The 23,045-nt window shown below is 40.6% G+C and overlaps 1 protein-coding gene, 4 non-coding genes and 1 pseudogene across 6 annotated transcripts; 1 reads left to right on the plus strand and 5 right to left on the minus strand.

Moving 5' to 3' along the window:
* Nucleotides 1-1,274: 1,274 nt before the first annotated feature.
* Nucleotides 1,275-1,347, minus strand: LOC120734452. The gene has a single exon (XR_005696018.1). It is a non-coding gene; the product is annotated as a small nucleolar RNA SNORD65 (small nucleolar RNA).
* A 160-nt stretch (nt 1,348-1,507) lies between these two features.
* On the minus strand, nt 1,508-1,585 carry LOC120734445. Its single transcript, XR_005696011.1, has one exon. It is a non-coding gene; the product is annotated as a small nucleolar RNA SNORD49 (small nucleolar RNA).
* Nucleotides 1,586-2,036: 451 nt separating this feature from the next.
* Nucleotides 2,037-2,111, minus strand: LOC120734450. Its single transcript, XR_005696016.1, has one exon. It is a non-coding gene; the product is annotated as a small nucleolar RNA SNORD65 (small nucleolar RNA).
* Nucleotides 2,112-2,462: 351 nt separating this feature from the next.
* LOC120734447 lies at nt 2,463-2,534 on the minus strand. Its single transcript, XR_005696013.1, has one exon. It is a non-coding gene; the product is annotated as a small nucleolar RNA SNORD49 (small nucleolar RNA).
* Nucleotides 2,535-3,412: 878 nt separating this feature from the next.
* LOC120733644 (ras-related protein Rab-34-like) lies at nt 3,413-11,879 on the plus strand. Of its 2 annotated transcripts, none has more exons than XM_040031945.1 (11): nt 3,413-3,778; nt 4,131-4,268; nt 4,628-4,719; nt 5,334-5,399; nt 7,229-7,330; nt 7,736-7,800; nt 7,903-7,954; nt 8,044-8,125; nt 8,490-8,580; nt 8,673-8,780; nt 11,442-11,879. In XM_040031945.1, exons 2-11 carry the CDS (start codon nt 4,188-4,190, stop codon nt 11,498-11,500), a joined length of 798 nt encoding a protein of 265 aa, XP_039887879.1. In that variant the 5' UTR covers nt 3,413-3,778; nt 4,131-4,187; the 3' UTR covers nt 11,501-11,879. The 2 variants fall into 2 exon arrangements, with proteins under 2 accessions (XP_039887879.1, XP_039887880.1); XM_040031946.1 differs by having other exon boundaries at nt 4,211-4,268.
* Nucleotides 11,880-12,435: 556 nt separating this feature from the next.
* LOC120733649 lies at nt 12,436-23,041 on the minus strand (annotated as a pseudogene).
* Between the last annotated feature and the right edge of the window lie 4 nt (nt 23,042-23,045).

Below are 23,045 nucleotides of genomic sequence, written 5' to 3' on the forward strand. Positions count from 1 at the left end.
AAAATGCTTTGCTCTGCCAGCTGCAGAGAGCGCAACTGTTAAACAATTCTAAGATAAAATCACGAGCTCACTCAGTCATTAAGTAGTGGAAGGAGAGTACACACAACGTAAAGTATTCACCAGTCCAAACTTGTTAAAGACATTTTCCTGAAACAGACGCATTTGAGCTTTAGACTTCAATTTAAGTTGATTCAACTTTATTGCCAGGGCTGACTAGGAGTTGCTCATCTTGCTCATTAGATTCCGATGAAGAGCCAGGAACAGAGCTACCAATTCTGATTGTTGAAACATGTTCTGAAAAGTCAGTGACTTTACACCTAAGAAAGCTAAATTGCCATTTTTTGAATGACTTGAGTTCTGAAAGGTGCTATACAATAAAAATAAATCTAATAGAAGCATGATAAACACTCACCAGCCACTTCATTTACAGCAGCCAGACTGCTTTACAACTCAGTCAATTTATGTAGATTTAGTTCAAACCTGACAGTGATTTTCAGAGTAACAGGGTTGCTGATGGCAGGTTCTCATCTCAAGCTGCTGTTATGCAATCAGACCCAAATCTGATGTTCCCTATATTTTGTCAAGTCCGTTGTTCATTTCAGAGCAGGACTCTTTGCAGTAAATTTGGAGTAAAGCTACAGTCACCTGATGTGGTTCAAGTCCAAGTCAGATAATATTGAAAGCCAAGCCATTAAAACACTGAGACTAAAAAGTAAGTCTGTGTTTTACTGAGCGCCAACCAGGTGTTGAATTAAAATTCAAGCCTATCGTTTAACACAATGATGAGAACACTGGTTTCATGTCAACAGTTTATTCAAATTACAGCAACATCAGCTCTTAAACATCAAGCAATAAATGCTTTCCATCTTCACATAAAGATCCAGTCCAAGACCTCTTTTCACCTGAGAGAAAGGAAATAGACTGAACGATGTGCAAAATAAAAAAGCCAACACAGATTAAAGTGAAAATAGGCTAACAATTCCAAAAAGAGTTTCTTTACTGCATCATGTTATTTTTCAAACTTCATCACTGCATTTCTCCAGCAGAGGTCACACTAAACAGACCACATTATTGCTAAAAGACAATTATAGGACTTAAGACATCTGACCATTTAATCAATAACTTAACATGCATGCATCTTACTGAGCTCTGGATCCATGTATACTGAAGCAGAGTCTCTGCAGCCACTGAATCCAGTTCTGAGAGATAAATAAGAGGAAGTTAATGTCAAGAAGCTTTCGTCTAACAGCAGAATGTAACGCTTCTAACTTTCTGTTCAGAAAACCAACAATCACCACTGAACAATCTGACGGTAATTCCAGCTTTTCAGTTTAGGTTTCATCACCACAATTAATGATAAGTACTTGTCATATAGAGGAAAAATGTTACCTGATAAATTCACTGGACAGTGAACTAAGTCATCATTTGACAGACCTGATAATAAAAAAGGGAGACATCAGAATATGCAGCACACTTTGATAAGCATTAATTTCTTTAATTTGAAGAGACTCAGAAAGGTGGATTAGAGACAATCGTCAGTTGTCGCATCTGACGGCACTTCCTATTCCAGGTTTTCATCATTGATACAGCCACTCAGGGCTCATAGGACTCTTAGTAAATGCATTTCCAATTAACTCTCCTTCGCACAACAAAGCACTCTGATTTAAATTTTAAAGTATCACACAATGATGAATAGCATTGGATTCAATTTTAAACAGATTTTATTTCATTGGACAAAATGTGGAAAGCTTTTTAGGATCAGACACAATTATACAAACAAATCCCAGCAGGATTTCAAATGATGTCAATTCCATGTGGTGCACAGTGAGTACTTTAAAAATCAGTCCTTGTTGTACAAAGGTGAGCTTATCTTTAAATACAGTCAGGTTTGTTATAAGTGTACTTACGAAGACTGGCTAGGCATGTCTTCAGATGAATCTCAACCAGCTCACTTAGAGACATCTGAAACAAAGTTCAAAATGGTGAGCCACTTGAACTGATCAAGTCAATTCTAGACAAATTTATTCTCACTTTGTGTTCAGAAAACCAATGATCAACACTGAACAATCTGCCGGTAATTCCAGCTGTTATCAGTTTAAATTTCATCACAACAGAAGCAGCCAGTTTTTCTTGCTTATGGGCAGGAATGGAAATTTACCTGTGTGTAACAAATCCACATTGTCCACTAGTTCAGCTGGGACTGCACGCACCATGCAGACAAACATCCTTCACGGATGCTCAAGTTCTCTTCCTTTACCCGGAGGAGGAAACCGTGAGCGTGTGAGTTCATTTGTTTTGACATGCATCAGAACTACATGGGTTCAGAACTATTAAGCCAATGATCCTGGTTTGTCATCCTCTTGATCTGGCATCTTCCGAGTAGCCTGAAGAGCAAACAGAAGTTAACTTCTACTCATGTGAACAGACTTATTACCACAGAGCTATTTTGAGACTGAGGCTCAGAACAGTGAGTGAGAAACATCGTCAGTTATCGCATCAGACGGCACTTCCTATTCACAGCTTTCATCACGGTTACAGATGTATCAGACAAAGAGCTGGGTCCACTTTATGGTCACTCACCTTCCAAGGACACAAGGAGACCACAGGAGGACTTGAACAGAACAATTTTTGTACTCATACTGTGACCCAAAAGCGCTAGGTCCACCTGAGTGTGAGAGGAAAATAATTATTATTTTTTAAATCCTTCTATGGTGTTCATATTGTTACTCAGTTATTTGACAGCTTTCTGAGAATTCAAAATTCACTATTTTATGTTCTTCACACAAAAAGATAAAGAGAATGAATGGGTTTGAAATAATTTGCACAACCACTTTTTATCAGTAGCATAAGTGAGTCAGACTTTCAGAAATATGATTTTCCAGACTCATGGCAGACATGAGACATCGAGGAGGCATTCAATGCTTGCATTAAGATATGCAGAAAGCAAAAAAAGCACAGGACCAGCAGTCCCCCCCACGTGGCTACAACATCACAACTAAGAACAATGCTAACCTTCAACTTTAACGAACTGAAATCACGACTTAAACACGCTTACAAACTAACCTTTAACGCAGGGCCTTTCATCTAAAACCACCGCAGCCTTCTCACGTATCAATGCACTTCGCAAGTTCAGCGAAACTAGCGACAATGAACCACACCGGACGACAAGAGACCAAAAGGGCGAACAATGTGCGTTTGCGCGTTTTTATACTGCGGCTGTCGCGGAAATAAAACGTCAGTGCTACTTCGGCTTTCTTCGCATTTTGTCGGAGAAAACCGTCACTCACTTGCTCCAACGTCTCGCTAGCTTTGATAATCCTTTTCTTTTCTTTTTTTTAATAACACTTTAATTGTGGTGATAGATACTTTTTAAAATGCGTGTATTTTAACCATTTGAACATTTTTGTTTTATTTATAACAACGTGCCGGATTTTTTGTTAGCATTTTAGCATCTAATTACCAGCTAAGAGCTGTATTATAGTGGTCATCACCTACTTTTGTGTGTTATTTATTTGTTTATGTGCTCAAGCTAGTAATTTATGTTTGTCCACTTAACTGTGAATTTTATTTTTTCTCCCGTTAACAAATGCAGCTATTTCTTAATATAAAATGTGACCTGTGACCGCACATTGTCGCTGTTTGACAGCTAACTCTGTGTCTCGTCGCTCATTTCAGAGTATGTGGGTCTTCTCTCTGAGGCTGTGGGACCGTCATTTTGTTCTGAATTTGTTTCCTCTGCGGACTTTGGATAACACATCACATCTTCTGAGTACTTCAGGTAAAGATTTTTACAACTTGCATAATCCTTGACCAGCAAACAGGCCCGTAAGGAATGTTAGTTTGGGGTCTGCAGTGCTGCCATGAGAAGTAGTAGTAATGACAGTAGTAACTTTGTTCAGGTGACTGTCTACGTTTCTACAACATTTGGTGAAAATCCATTAAGATTTCTTTGTTAAAAAGAAAAACTTTATTTGTTTGTGTATTTCTACATTACTGTCCATTGACTACTAAAAATAGAATTTAAATTTTAAATTCTGACAAGCTTAGAAGGCATTGTGCTGCGTGGATTGTGTAGTTCTGTGGGTGATTTATGAGAAAGGGATAAATACAAGAACTGCGTCCTCTTGCAGTGAATGAAACGTGTGCTTGTAGTGGTGATAGCGGCTTCTTGAAGGAGGTGTGTGTTCATGCGTGTGTGTGCATCGATCAGCTGCATCAGCATGTTGCCACCTGTGAAGAAGGACCGGGTTATTACTCAGCTCCCAAAGGTTAGTCAACACACACACACACACACACAAACCCCATGATTGTAGTTGAATCTCCTACCCTTACCTTATCGCAAACCTGAACCTAATCTTAATCCTGAATAAAGGTACTCCACAATGATTTCTGTGTTTATCCCCATGGTAACAAAAATCTCCATGGATACAAAAAGGCACAGGCTGTTAACCTTGCTGCCATCTGGCAAGTGATAAAAAAAGTATCTCCAGCCGTGCAACCTGACCTCAGAGCATGAAGAGACGGAATCTCCAGTTTTACATCATGACTGAAATGAATGTTGAGTCTTTATTCCTGAATGGGTCAGTTTATCCAAGCATGATAAAACATGGACATGTTTTTTTAATAGTGTTTTAGTGCAAATGCAGCGCTGCACACCAAAGAAGGCTTCCACCCGCACGTGAAGGCTGCATGCCAGGTCCAGAAAGCAGACACAGTGAGGTAAGGTCACATAAGGATTAATAAACACTCTCTGCCTCCCATCATGCTACTACACACATCTCTACACTGTGGGTTTAAATTATATTAATGAGTTTCTGATTAATTTGGTCTTCTAAATCACATTAGACTGACTGTGTCAGCTGACGCTCCTGCCACATCTGACCACTTTCTGTTGGTGGTGTTTTTAAAGAAAAGGCTAATGGCATTTATTTTTACAAACCACTTTTTTTTTTAAAAAGGCCAAAACCATTGACTTTACTTAGATGTTTACTCCTCGTAAAGAAGTAAATCTGAACAAACTAGTCTCACGTAAATACAGTAAGGTTTATGTAGGATTAGGTACATTTTAGCCTCTCTTTACCATCCCAGTGTGTGAAAAGGGAGGGGGGGGGGGCTATGAATAAAAATAGCTGTAATTCCTGCATTACTCAGGCAGTGATGCAGAACTCCTTAAATTAAGCCTTCATTTCACTTTACTAAATTCCCAATGCTTCCAACATATCAAGTATTTATGTAATTAAATGTTTGAGTGATTTCTCCATGCTGTGGAATACCCTGCTGTGTATTTTCATGATGTTGAGTGAATGCTGACAGTTGTGGATTTCTGTTCTCAGCTTTAATGTTGCTAAGGTCATCGTCGTGGGTGATGTTGCAGTTGGCAAAACGTGTCTGATCAGCAGGTAAGAAGCTTTTATATAGCTACAGCTCTATATGTTATATAGCTTGATATATAGAGACATGATGAACATGACCTCCTGAAATTAAAAGTGAATGTCACAATGGGGGAAGAAATGTGATTTAAGTGAACATGAATAGTTTTTGGTGTCAGACTGGCTGTTCTGAGTATTTCAGAAAATGCTGATCTACAGTTTACAGAGAATGGTCAGAAAAAGATAGAATATCCAGTGAGCAGTAATTCTCTGTGGTAGAAACACCTTGCTGATTTCAGAGTTTAAAGGAGAACGGCCAGACCGCTGTTAGAAAGACAAAAACAAGTCAAGCATCCACTGGTATGCAGAAGACCATCACTGAGTGCACAGCATGTTGAACCTTAAAGCAGATGAGCTGCAGCAGCAGAAGACCACACCAGGTGTCACTCCTGTCATCCAAGCAGGAGACTGAGATTACAATTCACAGAACCTGAAAAAATGTTTCCTGGTTTGATGATTCTCAATTTGTGCTGAAACATTCAGAGGTAGGGTCAGAATTTAGGGTAAACAGCATGACAACATTGATCCCACCTGCTTTGTGTCACTGGTGTAATGGTGTGGGGCGTGAATTTACCTAACACTTTTTGTTCACCTAAATTACACCTAAAGCATAACATACTAAGGCAGAAACTTTCAATCACACATAAAGACACTGAGCATGTGCACAGAGCTGAGGCTCATTTGTTTTTCTCATCCTCATTACTAGGGATGGGTATCGTTTAGGTTTTATCTGATACCGGTGCCAAACCGGTACTTTTGAAACGGTGCCGGTGCTTAAACGGTGCTCGAACCGGTGCTTAAAGAATCAAGAACACAAACTTTGTCCAAAAACCTCTCATGTTTAACTGTTTTCCACTTTTTCTTTGGTCATTTTAGCCTTTTTGGCCAGGGTGAAGGGAGTATCTGCCATCAAACAAGAAAACAGCCGCATGTAGCTATGATGATGTTTGCTAGTTCACCTTACATGCATTAATGTAATAACGTGGTTAGCCTACTCAACGTAAATTACACACGAACAACATTAAGCTACTCACGCAGAGAAGAACGGCTGCTGCTGCATCATCATCCGTCATCATTTCTGCTACACTGGCAGGGCTACGGCTACACCCGCAGTAGATGTGCTCGGTGTGAGGTCTCGCAGCAAGCTATCAAATACGGCGCATTTCTCGGCTTTTAAAAGAACGCTATGCATCGCCAGGTGTTTCATCAGATTCGAGGTGTTTCCTCCTTTTCACAGTATCAGCTTAAAGCACTTGTTGCAGGCTGCTGAGTTTGCATCTTTTGCTGTGAAGTACAGCCAGACTTTTGACCGCTTCGCTTTGGGCATTTTTAATCTGTAGCTCTGCTCTAAAAGAACGTACGTACCTGGGCCCGCCTACTACGCTCGCAAAGGTAAAATGATTGGCTAGAATCCAAAGTGTATGACATCTCAGGAAAAAAAAAGCACCGAAATGAAGCACCGAAATGTGCGCTGCTTTTCGGTCTGGTTACTACCGTTTATGTCAGAACCGGTGCCATAATGGCACCGGATACCGGTACCCATCCCTACTCATTACAGGTTAATAGTTTCAGCAGAAACCATGCCACTCAGGATGAAGACTTTTATGATACCACAAATGTCATTTACATTTAATTACTAATGAATATTTGGAATAATTTGTATTTCAGTAGTAGGATGGAATCAGTTTACTGTATTGTTTGGTAAAAATGCTTAAGAAATGAAGCATTTTATTCAAAAATGTTAAAAAGATTTTCGTTTTACCTTTCTTAGTCTGCCACCTGTCCCCTGTTGCTCTCAGGTTCTGTAAGGGTGCGTTTGAGAAGAACTACAAAGCGACTATAGGGGTGGATTTTGAGATGGAGCGCTTTGAGGTGCTTGGTGTTCCCTTCAGTTTACAGCTGTAAGTGTACTTCTTAACCAGAGAGAAACATCCAGTTCGTAGACTGAGCCCTAGGGTCATATGAGTAATCTCCACGAAGAAGTTCAAATATGAGCAGTCTGTGTGTAATGAGATCACATAAATAGATAATTGTGGGGCTGTGCAGCATCCGCCTGATAATTTCACGATCTGGTTGTTCAGGCTGCTCAGTGCGACTTAAATGACATGCCTTGAATTCACTATGTCACCTTCAGATGTGCGTGTACCTGCTGTGAGTGCACATGTAGAATCAGTGTAATATTAAGGTAATCATTTTGGCATCTAGTCAACATTAGGACTCTAGTTCACTTTTAATCCCACTGTTTCTTTCACATTCACCAAATATTCCAAAGACGACCATTAAAGCTCTCGTGTGATCTGTTTTAGGTGGGATACAGCAGGTCAGGAGCGCTTCAAGTGTATCGCTTCCACCTATTACAGAGGAGCACAAGGTGAATGAAGATTCAAAATATTCATTTTTGTCTTTTAACTAAAGCTGGTGAAAGATTCGTGTTCTCGTTCTGACCCATATCAAACTGTCTGCATTTCTCCAGCCATTATTGTCGTGTTTGACTTAAGCAGTGTGGGCTCACTGGCTCATGCCAGGTAAGGCGTTTCCATTACAATGTCATTGTCAGATATTTTTTCTAAAAAGCCGATAAAATGTATGTGCGTGTATATGTGTGTGCATCCAGGCAGTGGCTGGAAGATGCTATGAAGGAAAATGACCCGTCCAGTGTCTTATTGTTCCTTGTCGGTACCAAGAAGGACCTCAGTGTGGGTGAATTTTATGAAAAAATTATGAAACACTGAGATTTGACCTGACATTTTTAATGTAATAGTTGATTAATAAGTTGAAAATGTGAGGTGAGATTGTTACTGATTCAAAGCATTTCATTCAAAATGAAATGCTTTGAATGATAGGAATTTTTTAGTTAATAATAAAAACTCTTGTCGTCATACATGACAGACTTTAACAGTAATAAAAATATTTCTGCTTTCAATTTTAGTCTTCTGTAAAATGCCAGATATTGGGGAGTTTCGTTCTGATCAGTCAGATTGTTGATAATGGGTTGACTGGTTGCTGAAGTTGCCCTGCAGTGACTCATCACTCTCGCTCTGTCTGTGTTTTGCTCTTCAGTCTCCTGACCTGTTGGCTCAGATTGAGCAGGAAGCCATGAGGCTCTCTGAGGAAATCAAAGCAGAGTACTGGGCCGTGTCTGCAAAGTCAGGTGGGAGATAAACAGTCGGTCATCAAGCCTGAATGCTTTTCATTTTCATGTTTTGTCCTCTCAGTAAACTCTGTGACTTTGTTTTTGTCCAGGAGATGGTGTGAAGGACTTCTTCTTCCGTGTGGCTTCTTTGACTTTTGAGGCCAATGTTTTATCTGAGCTGGAGAGGAGCGGGTCGAGGCATGTTGGTGACATAATCAGTGAGTCCACATTATTCAGTGGTTGTTATCTGTTTCTGGTTGTTAGCACAAAAATGAAAGGTGCTGTGCTTTATCTGTTTATGTTTTTTGTGAGTAGGGAAAAAGACATTTAAAAAAAATCTTTTTTGCTTAGACACACGGAGTGTTTTCTAATCTTACCTCCATTGATTGTCACTGGAGTGGCTTTCGACCAACTCACTCCACAGTGGGTCAAAGCCAGACCTTCTCCAGTGAGGTCTGGAGACTCTGTAAGTGCCCCTGTAGCACAGTGATCCACCAAATAAATTGCTATTAATCAAACAAATGTGGTATGCCACTGAAAATTGTTAATACGTATAAAAATGATCTTGGCAGCACTAAAACAAGCCCACTGTGACCTTTACCCCCTCTCATTAAAAAAGAGAATGATTGTGACATAGTAATCTGGGATCCTCTGTCATGAAATCACTCTCTTCCTTTCTGTGTGCAGAGATTATTGCTTTTCTTATTATCCAGCTCGCTGCCGGAGGAGCTTCGGCAATGTTTTGAGCAATGTTCCCTCTAAGCTGCGCGCCTGGGAAATTGCGCACTGCTGGCACGATCTCTGCGCAGAAAAAATCTGCGTTGCGCACAAAAATAAAATCTAACCTGAATTGAAATGAAAGTAAATATGTTAACAATTCTGCTTTGCAGTGTTAGTCAGTAAGTGACTGGCTGCTCCAGTATGGGATTAGAACGATGCCACCTTATCCCATAGTCCAGCCAATAATGCGCACCTAATCAATGTCGTTGACAGGCTATGACGTCCTTATGTGCCGACACCGGTGTTTTAGCTAGCAAAGCGGCGTGGCTGATGTGGAGTGAAGCCACGTTAATGACAACGTGTACAAGCATTGGAGATGTGAGCAGGACAGACGGAACAATTGACGGAAAGAGTGTGGACTTTATACCAGTTTTTCAATTGTGTTGATAGGCCACGTAAAACCAGAGTCATGATAAAAATAAATGCAATGTTTGGTTTTCTTCCTGAATACTATCGTTGTTTATATTTACTGCAGGAAGGAACGGCTAAATTGGCGTTTTATAAGAAAAAAGGCTCGAAAGCGCTCTCTGCCTGTGAGCAAAACCAAAAACACCCCCACCCTTTCCCATTGGTCGAAAAATGTACCATGTCGACCAAACAAAACATGGCATTTGTTGTTTAGGGAGGGGGAAAGTTTTAGGAGTGACGGTGGTGTTTTGAGATGTGAGAGATTTGCAACGTTTAGCGTAAATCTTGTGTAGTTAGTCTGTAGTGTAGTCAATTGTTTTGTTGTGTGTGTCAGAACAATGAGGCGACTGCTGAATGTTACAGGTGTTACAGCAGTGATACATCTCCTGTTGTCAGGCCTGCAGGTATCAGGCTGTTGTTCTCCTTTATCTCATAGTGGACAGAAATTAGTTTTTGGAGTGGCACAAATAGTTTGTGTGGCATCAGATTCGATGCAGAAAACCTGATTGTTCTATAAATAGTTTGAAATGTTTATTTTAAAAAAACGCCTTGGCTGCATTTTTAGGTAAACAGCTGCAAAAAACTTTGTTGTTTGCATAACTGAGTTACTTTTTTGAAGAAGTAACTATATAATTAATTGCCCAACACTGGTCATTATATACTGTATTTTGCAGAGAGAGAGTACCAGGACTCTCTCCCAGACCACAGACTCATAGTCATAATACAAGTCAGAGCTTTATTTAAAAAGAAAGAAAGAAAGAAAGCTGTGTTTTCAAAATTGGAGCTCAAGATATTTTTACTTCCAATAGGGACTAAGTTAAGTTATATAGGAAAAAACTCAAATCATTTTGTGTCCTTGATATTTTACACCCCTGAATGCTAACCACTGCTCTGCTATTGATGTTTCCTACTATAACACAAGCAATCTCTGTTTGTTTGTTTATCCACCAACTCCTCCTACACAACCGTGAGCTGAGAAATCAAAAGTCAAGGCACGCGTGTACATCTTGAGCCCCTACAGGTTCTTATATATATTAGATATGATGTCAGCATATTCTCTAGCAACCACCTAACAACAGCCTAATATGACCCATTTTTAGGTTTTGTGTACTTATGACACTTTATAAAAGCATCTTGATGTTTACAGTATCATTATTACAGAATTTGACACATTAGCTTATGAAGTTTACTGTATTTAGGGATTATATCAAAAGTTTAATGTCAGATAAATAACTGCGTTTTTGGTGAAGTGGTTCCTCACTAAATTTAAGATGTAAATACATTTTTACTGCTTATAAACTTACAATCATTCTTATATTGGTCTTCTATATATTTCTATAAACAACACCCACCACCCCTATGTTTTAACTTTTCTTTGTGTAATTAACCATATCAATGTGCTGATAGCATAAACAGACCAAACAGTAATGTAGCATAGGCATGTATTTGTACTGATAAAGGGAGAACTCCTGCGTAACCAATATGCCCCGTGTTCACTGCATCTGCCAGTTCAATGGTGTGACTTCTATGTGTTAACATAGATATATCTTTGAGGAAATCTAACCGTTAAGATCCATTCACAAATGGTTTTGATTGTTCTATTGCTTCCAGTGAGAAAAAGAAAGCTCACATTGCTTATACGAATAACATAAAAGTGAAAAAAATGATGTTTTTATTTATGTTGCTCACAGGGATCACAGACAGCACAGAGACCAGCCATAAACCAAAGAAGAAGCCCAACTGCTGCTGAGATTGGATGAATATCTGCTGGAAATTTTCTGAAGCAAAACGAAATGGGACGTGCAACAGGAAAATTAAGATAAAATGCGGACTGTACGGCTCGCTGTGAATATCATGAGTAGAACCCATGAAAGAAAGGTCACAGTGCTGATAATGACCCGAGAAGGATTCAGCAATAGGTCAAGATGTAAATTCTAAGTGGTTCCTGTAAACAGGCCTGTCAGCTGACTGATCTGAGCAGTGTAATCTCAGGAATGTTTACAGCTGACTGCGGCGACAACAAACAGGCCATTGTGATGTCCCTGATTATGTAAACGTTTATGAGAAGAGGAAGATTATTCTCCACTACAACCACCATTAAATTGCACTTTGTTGATGCCTTTAAAACATCTGTTTGAAGGAGTGTTTTTTCTCCTGCTGAAATGTCAGTGATGGGCTGACTGCATTTTTTTAAAAGAAGGGGGGAGTGGGCCTTAGAGGCCTCCTGTCATGTGTCTCTCTGCTGCTAATTTGATGCGTACGCCAACTCCAGTGACCACGGTCACACCCGTTACACATCCCTCTCCTCTGAGATAACTGTTCTCATGATCTTGAAAATGGAGGGATTGTTTGCAGGAATGGGAAAAAGCAGCAAGCTCAATCTGCTTCCACTGAATTTCGTCAGTAAGCCAGACAGCAAGAACGTGGGTGTGTCTTGGATATATTGTTTTAACTCATATTATACAGATTCTTTAGGTATTGAAATCTTTCCCACACCTCCACAGTGTTGTAAATAATATAAAGAGGCTAAATTAAATTGTTATCATCACATCTCTAACTATAAACCAAGGTAAATTACATTCTCTATCCTATTGTTGACTCCAAGGTTGGACGTAAGCTGCCAGTAAGGAAATAAAAACAACAGACAAACGTGCCCATCATATCATCAAGAATAAGACACGAAGCTTCATATGAACACTTTTATTAAAGGGATCACAGGTAGAAAAAGCCATCAGCAGTGCTGGAGACCAGCTACTGCCGACAACCAATCACAGCCTCGCTGAGACACATGCGAGATCTCCACCTGGCAAGAAATGTAAAACCCAGAGCATTTACTCCAAAACCATAATTAAAAAGATTATGCATATTTATGGGACCATGTTGCTTCGCACACAGCAAAATTAAACACACCTCTGAATACCAGTGCTGCCTGTTTGTACTCTGGCACAAACAGCAAGAGTAAAACTGAATCCATGAATCAGGAGAGAACCAGGGTGGCCATAAACTGTCATGCAGTTCAGAACATTACACAGAGTTCAGGAATATAAGCAGTGGGAAGTCAGTCTGATAGTATATTCGGTTGATAGTGTTAGAAAAACTTTAGCTCATCCACTGGAATATTGGAAATTTTGAAGGCTGTGATATCAGTGAGAAAAGAGATACTGACTCAGGCAGAATTACAGCAGCAGCACGTGGCGATCACATCTTTTAAGATGGCAAACATCATAAACCAGTATTCACTGAACTGCACACATTTAACATACATGACATTCAGATCTGGGTAAACTTTAAAATCAACATCTGACAGACTAATGAAAGTTTCGTCAACAATCTGCCAGTCAGAGAGCAGGTACTAAAAACAACAGTTTTAAACTGAAGACAACTTCTGCATATTGAAACACAAGAAGTCATCAAAAACACCCTGTTTTCAGTGTGGCACTTCATTAATGACCACACAGAACAGGCCACTTAAATTTCAGCAATACATTAGAGGCTATCTACAGGAGCCAATCACACGGTGTCAGCTGATCATATCACAGCGTGTGGTGGAGACAATCTGTAACTCATGCCTGACGGAAGCTGGCGTTATAAATCCTGTCACCGGGTGTGTCTGCTCAGTAACATGTGTGTTTGCTTTGACAGATGTGAAGATTGAAGTCTTAAGATTCAAACAAGAAAAAAAAAAAAGTCTTTATTCGTTCTGACGCATTCATACAAATATTCAATTTCTTCATTGGCTTGGCAAAGAGCTCTTTTGGCAACTGCTCATAAAACTCTGCCAAACATGACCGGGTTGTTGTTCCCCATCTGTCACACCTATTTCCTCGATCAAACTAAAACCAATGGCAATGTCAGTGTAGGTCCATATCCTATACGTAACTGCTTCCACATACTTCAAGTGTTTTTTTTTCTCCTTTATTTATGTCATTCTACTGACATTTTGAATGATGTATACAGTGTTATTCTGACTGTACAAAATACTATGCAGCCATAGCATGAGGTGGCTGGAGGTGAGGTTATGAAACATTTGATGGGTCGACGGGAAGACGAGATATGGGCTGGGTGACACCAGAGTGAAAACTGCTGCTACAATATCATGAGGTGAAGGGGAAAACATGAAGAGTCAAGGTGAAGATGGGGCTGATGGGATGTTGGGGAGAGAAAGGGTAATGGGTTATCTGGATGAAGAAGCAGTACAAAGGGATAAAGTTGGGTGTGTGGGGGGGTACAGCAACGCCCCCCTTTGTCCCCTATCGGTCCATTTCATCCAGCAGGGGTGTGGCGTCTCCAGTGATTGACATGGGTGTGCTCTCGATCATAGGGCTGGGTGACGGTCGTGGCGTCATCCTCTGAGATTTCTTTCTGCCCTCTGCTTCCTTTTCCTTCAGCCACTGCTCGGCCCATCTTGCCCAGTCTACTGCGGTGGAGCTGCTGCTGCTTGGCCTGCAGTAACAGAGGACAGAGGGAGATGGCTTTATTGGACAGCATATGAAAGGAAACCCAACCGAACATTGGGAGGCTGTTTAGATTTAATATAATTCTTACTACAGGTTTAGCACCGCCTTGTGGCAGAAAATTGCAACATGAACATAAATTGTTGCCTGGCAGAGTGACAAACTTCAAAACAGACATTTCACTTTTAAGAGTTGGAGGTGAGGGAAAAATCTGAACTGCAGATGAAGTCTTAGCACAAATAACTAAGACTGAAGGACTGCCATTTTGTACTTACTTTGGCTGCTGTTGTGGCGTCCGTCCTCGGGATGAGGTGGAAGATGACGGCGTGCCCGATGAGTGGCCGTGGTGACTGCTGTGATGGCCGTGATGGCCATGATGTGACATGTGGCTTCCATGTGGGTGGGCGTGGGCATGAGAATGTGAAGACTGAGGGGTGGAGCCTGGGTATTGCGGTGTGCCCAAAGCTTGCTGGCTCGGTGTGGTATACGAGTAGCTGGGCGTCATCATGGGTGTCGCCATAGGTTGCTGAGGTGTGGCAAACACCTGCGGGAAATGAAGTACACATCGATTGTGAAATGAGTCGAGGTAAAACCACATTCAGTCGGCTTTAATGCTGCCAAAAACTTTTGGGTTCCAATTTCCTTCAGTGATGGGGACCCAAAGGTAGACAATGTCACCAATTCATTCTGATCATGTCAACAAACATGCTAATGTTTTGGTCTTGTGGCCATCATCAGAAATAGTCTGATAGATAATATTTAATGTGGCAAAAACCTTAGGAACTCAATTATTAATAATTAGACAAAGGGTCAATCTTATCTTGTAATTCAGGTTTCCAATAGTGTCCGGGACAGGTCACCATATCAGCTAATGATCCGTTTTCCGAACTGCACCATCACAAGCTGATATTTACCATTTCCACAGAACCCAATTTATCTCTAGTGGACACCGTGAACAACTCCCAACAGTCTGTTGGGAGTAATCACAATCCCCAAAACATCCTCTTCTCTTTTAAAAACAAGAAAGCTGTCCTCACATGATAGGCAGACGAACTCCCTCCACCTCCTGTGCTGCCACCGTAGCCGTACTGGCTGGAGCCCCACTGTGCAGGTGTGGTGTTGGGGTTCTGACCCTGGCCCGTGACTGCGGCGATGGCATTGAACATCTGAGATGTCATGTTGCGTGGGAGGGCGTTGACAGCTCGTGTCAAGTCTAGTGAGAAAGGAGGGAATACAGCAGAAAACTGTAAATTAATAGAGCCTAAATTGAAAATCTAGATTAATAAATTGGGGGAAGACTGCGGGGCTCACCTGCAATGTTAATATTGGCTGGGGTAGCGTTCAGGGAGGCAGGCGTCCTTGTTCGGCTGCTGTTACTGGGAGTGATGCCTTGAATGAAGGAGAAAATGTTTAAAACAATCACCTATAATGTATTTTAGGAGCTGTGATACATTTTATAATGTATAGTTATAGCACTTTCATACCTGGCACAGGGTCCTGAAAATGGTCCTTAAACCACCGGAAAAGCCCATTCACCGTAGGAAAAATCTGTGAACGGTAGCGGAATCCATCTGGGGTAATAGTCCACATACTCAATCCTATGGAGAGGATAAAAAATAAAGCATTTCACATGAAGGACAACCTTCCTGTTAATCAACCAGAAACCTTTCAATAAATAAATAAAGAAATGTATATTTGTACCACATTTATACATCCGACTTCACATTTTCTTTCATGAAAGTAGGAAACAAACATTTCCGCTTACCGTGGTTTTGCACGTGGTTGGTAGCCCAGGATGAATTTTCCTGGTAGATCTTTGCATGCTGAAATAAAGTAAGGGATGAAGGTGGGCTTCTCCCTCTTTGTCCGCATCAGCAACTCTTCCATTTTCTGACAGATAAAGAACAAGATGAGCAAGATAAGATGTGCAAGCCAAGACAAAACAAACAAACAGCTCACAACTCAATTATAAGAACAATGTCACAAAAAAACACCTCAATATACATACCTCCCTGTTTCCCCTGTTGCACTCCTGGAAGTACTTATGCCCCAGCATATCCCGGGCAAATGACGCCATTGGCTGAATGTACCGAGCAGTAATTTCATCCAGATCTTCAAACTCCTGCAGTGAATCAAAAAAAAAAAAAAAAAAAAACTCTGTAAGCAACACTTCAACAACCCCCCCTCCCCCAACAACAAAACCAGCTTACCTCATTGTTGATCCACAGAGTGTGCCCTAAGCTGAAAGCATTCTCTTTGCCTTCTTCTCTCACATCAACATGCTGGTAGATGCCATCAGCCACCTATAAAACATTATATTTAGTCAGAGTGGAGCATTTGGTACCAAAGAAATCATTTAAGTCTTTGTCGCATCTTACTGCCAGGTCTTGCTTAAAATGCTTGGACACAGCATTTTAAGCAAGAAGCATTTTATTACATTTGTTATTTTCAATCAACCAAAGTTTTAACCCTTCTGCAGTGCTCGTTTCTTACTTCCAGGTGACTGTGAGGTGGTTTTCTCCCTTGCTACTGGGCCTAATAATTAAGTCACCCTGATCCAGGGTCCTCCATCATCTTCTCTGCCTGGTTGAAACTGATGTTGTGGAAGTTGGGGTGGGCAATCACACGCTTTATATATGCTAAAAAGCCAAAGACAAATGGTATAAGAATTAATTATGTTAAAGTCCACACTACTAAGATTTAAAATTATGTTTTGTATACTTCATATACTCACGTGTTCGCTGTTGTTTCTTTTGAACTCCTCCTCCTGCTTTTGGTCTTCAGACTCTGTGTCAAAGTCATAGTAGCTGTCCTTAGGGAGCTTCCATTCGTTGGCCTTGTCCATTAGATCAGAGGTGCGACACGTGAGGTCAACGCTGAATTTCTCAATGTCGATTTTCATGATTCGACAGTGAACTGTCATGCCCACCTAAAGTAGAAGGAGGGAAAATCTGTTAACACACCAACCAAGGCTGAAGGATGAAAAATGGAAAGTAGTAATATACAGCTCTATCAGGACTGGGCAGTGTAAGTGGACAAACAGGAAAACAATTGCAGGTGAGATCAACCAAATAAGGGGGCACAAACAAAAAATGCCTCACCTTGACCCTCTCCTCAGGGTGTTTGACCACTTTGTCACTGAGAAACTTGTGGGAATGAAACCCTGAACACCATTATCTAATCTGGACCGTACTCCAATGGCCCTGACCTGGACATGACCCACTGTCAAAGTGTTCCACACCCTAAAGCACCACACACAATCAAAATTATAAACATGATCGTCATGGCATATCTGTAACACAAAGTTCACTCAGAAAAAGAAATAAAGAAAACTCGATGTGTGGTACCTCGCTCAGTTCAGGGAAATTGTCCTGCTGGCAGAAGGGGCACTGCCAAAGGCCTGTAGCATCATTACGGATGGCCTGGTCATAGCTCCTCCCTGAGGGCGCCGGTGAGCGATGCCAGTTACTACACTAGTGATCAGCTTACCTGAAAGAAAGATATGAAAAACCTTAATCATAGGCTAAATTATGAATTACACATTTCTACCGTGGCAGACAATTGACCAGCATCACTCCATTGAACAAGTGAATGAGATTCTTATTGATGAATTGAGCTTAATTCGAGGCATCATATCTTAATGTAGTGTATATTACCGATATAAAAGGTCTCTGGAGTCTCCTTGGTGAGCATGTTGAAAACCTCCTCAGTGTTAGGGACTCTGTACGCAACTCGTAAGTCTTTATACCTACAGCTCAGCTCGGCACGGATGTCATACAGAGTAATTCCTTTGTTTCCGTAACCCTGCAGGCACATAACACAGTAGGATGACAGGTTTAAAAATATTGTGACCACAGACTCCTGAATCCAATGGTAGTAGAAGATAGAACTCTCCCTTTTCTGAATAAAAAGGTAAAATGGGCACATGAAAGACAAATAAAAAGAAATGGTTGTTTTTCTTGTTTTTTCTTTTTTTGGAGTGTTGGTTCCTCTTAGGCGTATTTTTCTTTGGCAGGATAAAGTATGATACTAATTAGTCAAAGGTACAACACACACAGACACTGACCTGTCTCTCAAGCTCTTCAGCAAATGCATCCAAGTCCAGATCTTTGAGACGTTCGGGATTTTCCAAGATCTCCTCCAGAGCTCCGGCTGGATTGGCATCTTCTGCCGACTCATCATACTCGAGCGCGTCTACAGCCATCTTGCGAGCCCACTCGTATGTCTCAGGGTGGACACGAGAACCATCCAGGACCTCAATGTAGGAGTCCGTACTGCCAGGAGAGTTTGAGAGAATGAAAAACCGAGGCTGATTTAAAATAATTCACAGAAGCATAATAGACTCAAACATGTGCACATCCAGCCCTTTGAGAAATATCGAAATGGTCTGAAAATTTCAAGACGAAGTTCCAACCTGTCCCCAAGCGAAGCCGTGTCAATTTTGATGAAACCAGCACAGTTGATAAAAACCTTGGGTCCCATGTGACACATTGTGACAAGCTGTGTTCTGTTTTCCAAACGAGTATTGTTCTGCTTCAGAATCTACACAAAATAAAACCACAGTGGTTAATAATGTTATCAATGATATCTTGCACAATACGCTTTACATATCAGCAGCAGAAATGTATACCTTGAGAAGATGTGAACCCTTCCTTGGTCCCAAACCACACACATACTGAAACCAGGCTCTGAGTATGAGGGTGTGCGATGGCTCTGTTCACATCTACTCCAACCTCATTAACACGGTTGATGAACTCACAGTAAAGAGCATCGAGCAAATCCTCCTTCACCACATGTTCCTAAGACGGACAAGAGAGGACAAAACTATTTTTACATATGCACTGTATGTAGCTGCTGAAAAAAAACAGCAAGTCATGCTATGATTGAAGCTGGCCTACGATTGATGAATTCACATTGACTAATACACGATTACAAGACAGAGATCGAGAAGTGTCTGTCCTGCTTACCCTGTACATTTCTAAGTTTAAACATTCTTTTTACTAATACTGACATTACAGTGGGACACCGTAAAAACAATTTCACTACAATGGAAAAGGTTTGCATATGAGTTGAGTGTAGAGTTGATAATGAAACTGACATAAATCAAATTTATTATAATTTGTTCCTACAATGATGCGTTTGACTAGGCTGAAAACTTGACTGAGAGGTTTCTACAGTTTAACTTTGCAGGACAAGCTTTGATTGCAGTAACAGGTGTATATGATGCTACAGAAGAAAACAAAGTAGACAAACATAGCAGTAAAAATCTCATGTTACCCACAAGAGAAAATGAGTAATGGTATCTTTGTAGCGAAGCAGCAGCTGGTATAAAACACCTTGTGATACCTAAAAATGCTAAGACAATACTGAGCAAAAAATACAGGGAATATAAAAAAAAAAAGATTTCAAAAAGCTCTCTTTGAAAGTACATATTAAAATAAATGGCTTAAGTTTTGCATCCAAAAATGACAACGTTCACAAGGTTAATCTGCCCCTCTCCAGACACACATCCATGCAATACTCAAAGTCCCAGACTTTTACGAGCATGTCTGGAGTCAAAGCAACAACTGCTGTTGTTATGCATTTCACCAGCAACCCTGTGAAACTCAAAAATCCCCTCTTTCTAACATTACAGTAAAAGCATTTTGAATTTGGATGATTCTTTTTGATTTACCCTGTATATACTAGCCAATCAAAAAATCAATGTCTTCATTCACTCACCTGCAGTGGGTGTAGTTTGAGGCAGAGAATATCCTCATCAGTGCTGCAGACCTGAGCATACTCCACCAAGCGGATCCTGGATCTTCCTGGCTATTGAAACAGCCTGTCGCAGCAACGGAGGATAATCCCTAAAATCAGCCTGCAGACAGAAAGCAACAGGATCACAAGAAATAATGAGAGCTAACACAGGGTTAAATTGAACACGCTTGCCGGTTGACTAACAAACAATTAAACCACAGACATCTTTGTGTAATTCTATTGTAGGTGACATAACAAATATGTACCTCAGACTTCTTGCTGTTCATGTACAGCGTGGCCAGTTCATTGTCAACAAGTTCCACTCCTACAGCAGGCAGAGAGACTCCTGCTCAAGCTCGCCGATAGTTCTCTTGATGTCCTCCATTATCATTTGGGCATCTCTGTAAACACGTTCATGTTTTTAACATTTCTGTTCTACATTGTGTATGCTGTTAAAATGTGTACAAGCATACATCCAGAAAAACAGGAGGTAATCTGGTGCTTTACCGGTTTTCTCCAGCAACAGCTACTACATGAGGTTTCTTGCCTGACAGAAACTCTTGAGATTTTCAATGTCACTGGCCTGATTAGACACAATTTAACAAAGACTTTTAAGGACTTGTTTTCAACAAAAAACCATTACAGAGGTGCTACAGCTGTGTTTTTCTGCTTCTACCTTCTTCTCTCTCTCATCCTCCTGAAGGCGTTCCTTCTCTTCATGAAGTAGGGTAGACGAAGAAAATCCATCACCTCCCCTCCCCGTTGATCAGAGCACAGAATACTGGAGTATCTCTGCCAGAGTAAAGTTTATATACAATGAAAATCGTACTACTTTTTTTCGTATATGCTATACTTAAATTGTCTGTGCTTTGCTGAACGCACCAACAACTCAAGCTACTTTGATATATACACACCTGCTGGGCGCATAGGCTACACCGAGCACTCGGATGCCTTTTCCCTGATTCTCATCCAGCAGATCATCATCTCCTCAACCTGCTGATCTGGCCTGTACGGAGCCACTTTCAGCCAGTTATACGTCGGCGACAGCAGGACTTCAATGATAAATGGGGGGGAGGATAAGTCATAATTAGTTTCAGATTAAAAACACAAATAGATTTAATATCTACGACATCACAAACGTAGTCCAGCTTCTCAGACTGTGCCCTTTTGATTGTCTGTGCAAGACTGATAGGGAATAATAGCAGAAATGGAAGAACAGATCACATCAATGTGATAGAAAATTACCCTGATAATGCTCTCTTTGGCCTCAGCAATCAGTTTGCTCTTAAGCTCCTTGGCCATCTGAGGGTAGAGGAACTGATTGAGAGCTCTTTCTATGGCTAAAGTTCGCTGCCTGTTCCACTCCTGCACCTGGTGACTGAACTCGTCCCTGTAGTAGAACTGTTTGATCTCGTCAAAGTACGTCTGGTCCCCTGCATACCTGTGGAGAAGCACAGAAAAAATGTAAAAATCGTGGACAAAGGGCAGAGTGTCTTAATATTTCCATTAATAATTCAAAAGCCTAATTTTTTCCTGACAAGGATGAGAGAAAAAAAAATGAAAAAAAGAACACGCTAAAGCCAGAAACTCAAGAAATTAGACTCAACGGGTTTATCCTACTTTACTACTCTTTTATTGCAACATCCAAGCAAGGTTTCTATGCAGGCGCTAAAAATGGGACAACCGTTAGTCACATCAGAGCCTGTGTTTGATGTCCAAAGGCCAAGCAATGTTCATTAATTACAAAACTGATAGGATTCGTAAGAACTCAGGATGTTTTATGATGATGCTTTTTTATGATTCTCCTCAAATGGTGAAATAAATTAAACATTAATGATCTTAAAATGTGAGCTTAAAAGATTAGCTTAATCATCAAGTCTAAAACAAAAAACACATACACAGTTACTCTTTCTTAAAGAACTATTTCACACCATTGATAAAATTAGTTAAGAAACAAACAGTATTTTAAATGCAAAGGTGCCAGAGACTTTTGACCATGCTATACTGCACACATGTTTAATTTTCCCAGTGGGATTAATGTTAATAGGGGTTCTGCCTTGTGCTTAGTGTTTGAACTTTACACCAAACAGTTGTCATTAAACTACAAATATTTAAAAAAAAATTGCGTTTAAAGCACATTCCTATGTGTTTCAGCTTCTGCAGCTAAGCACACCAGAATACTCCAAAGATTTTGATTAATATGCACTAAAAATGTCACTCTATTTACCCTTTAACTCCTATAAGGTCTATGCAGATATCAATGGTAAGTAGCCCCTCATCCTCTGCAAGGCACATCTTCAAGAACTGATCCCCATTCAGTTCTTTTACAGGCTTGTTCTTAAGATACTTGAAAGAGTAGGCAAAGTGAGCTTCGTCTACCTCCTACAGGGAGAAAGAAAGGCAGGGTTAGAAAGAGCACGGTTTATATGTCTTTTTTTTCTTTTTTTTTTACCAAATTCTTATGAATAGCTGTGTACCTTTTTGCCCTTTTTTGTAGGTTTGATGTTAACCTTGGCTCTCTCCTGAAAGGTCTGTCGGAGAACATGTCTGACCAGAGGTTCCCGAGCAATCTGCATGGCTACCATATACCTAGTTCCCTCCAGCACTGCCTCTGGAGTAGAGAACTGACTGCAAACGTAATCTTTGGCCAGCTCTACGGGCTCAGCAGGGAACTGCTCTGTCTCGTGACGTTGGTAACTGTCCCTCAGATTTTCCAAATTGCTCTGGAGTTAAACCAAACTTTTTAGCCAAGCCATCTGCAGAGAGAAAGAAAGCAGAAAAGAGTTAGTAATCCTCCTTAACCACTGAGATTACATTTTCCAAAGCAGAAAGGGAGACTAACCAAGTCCCACGCTCTGGCAGATGCTGTACATATCCCTACGGGATGCCAACTTGAGATCAGGTCCTTTCTGCTCTTCTTCTTCTTCTACCTCTAATTCCTCCTCATCTCCTAAAGAAAGAGGCATGGTGATTTTATTTAATTTATTTTTTTAAATATAGCTATCCATTATTTAGTGAACCACGTTTTTCTTACCATCCTCTGACACTTCTTTGATCTTCTTGAGCCTCTTCTTGTTGGCTTTGGCAGCGTTCTGCATCTTG

This window comes from Simochromis diagramma, unplaced genomic scaffold (assembly GCF_900408965.1).
Source record: "Simochromis diagramma unplaced genomic scaffold, fSimDia1.1 OVJJ01000216.1, whole genome shotgun sequence".
NCBI lineage: Eukaryota > Metazoa > Chordata > Actinopteri > Cichliformes > Cichlidae > Simochromis > Simochromis diagramma.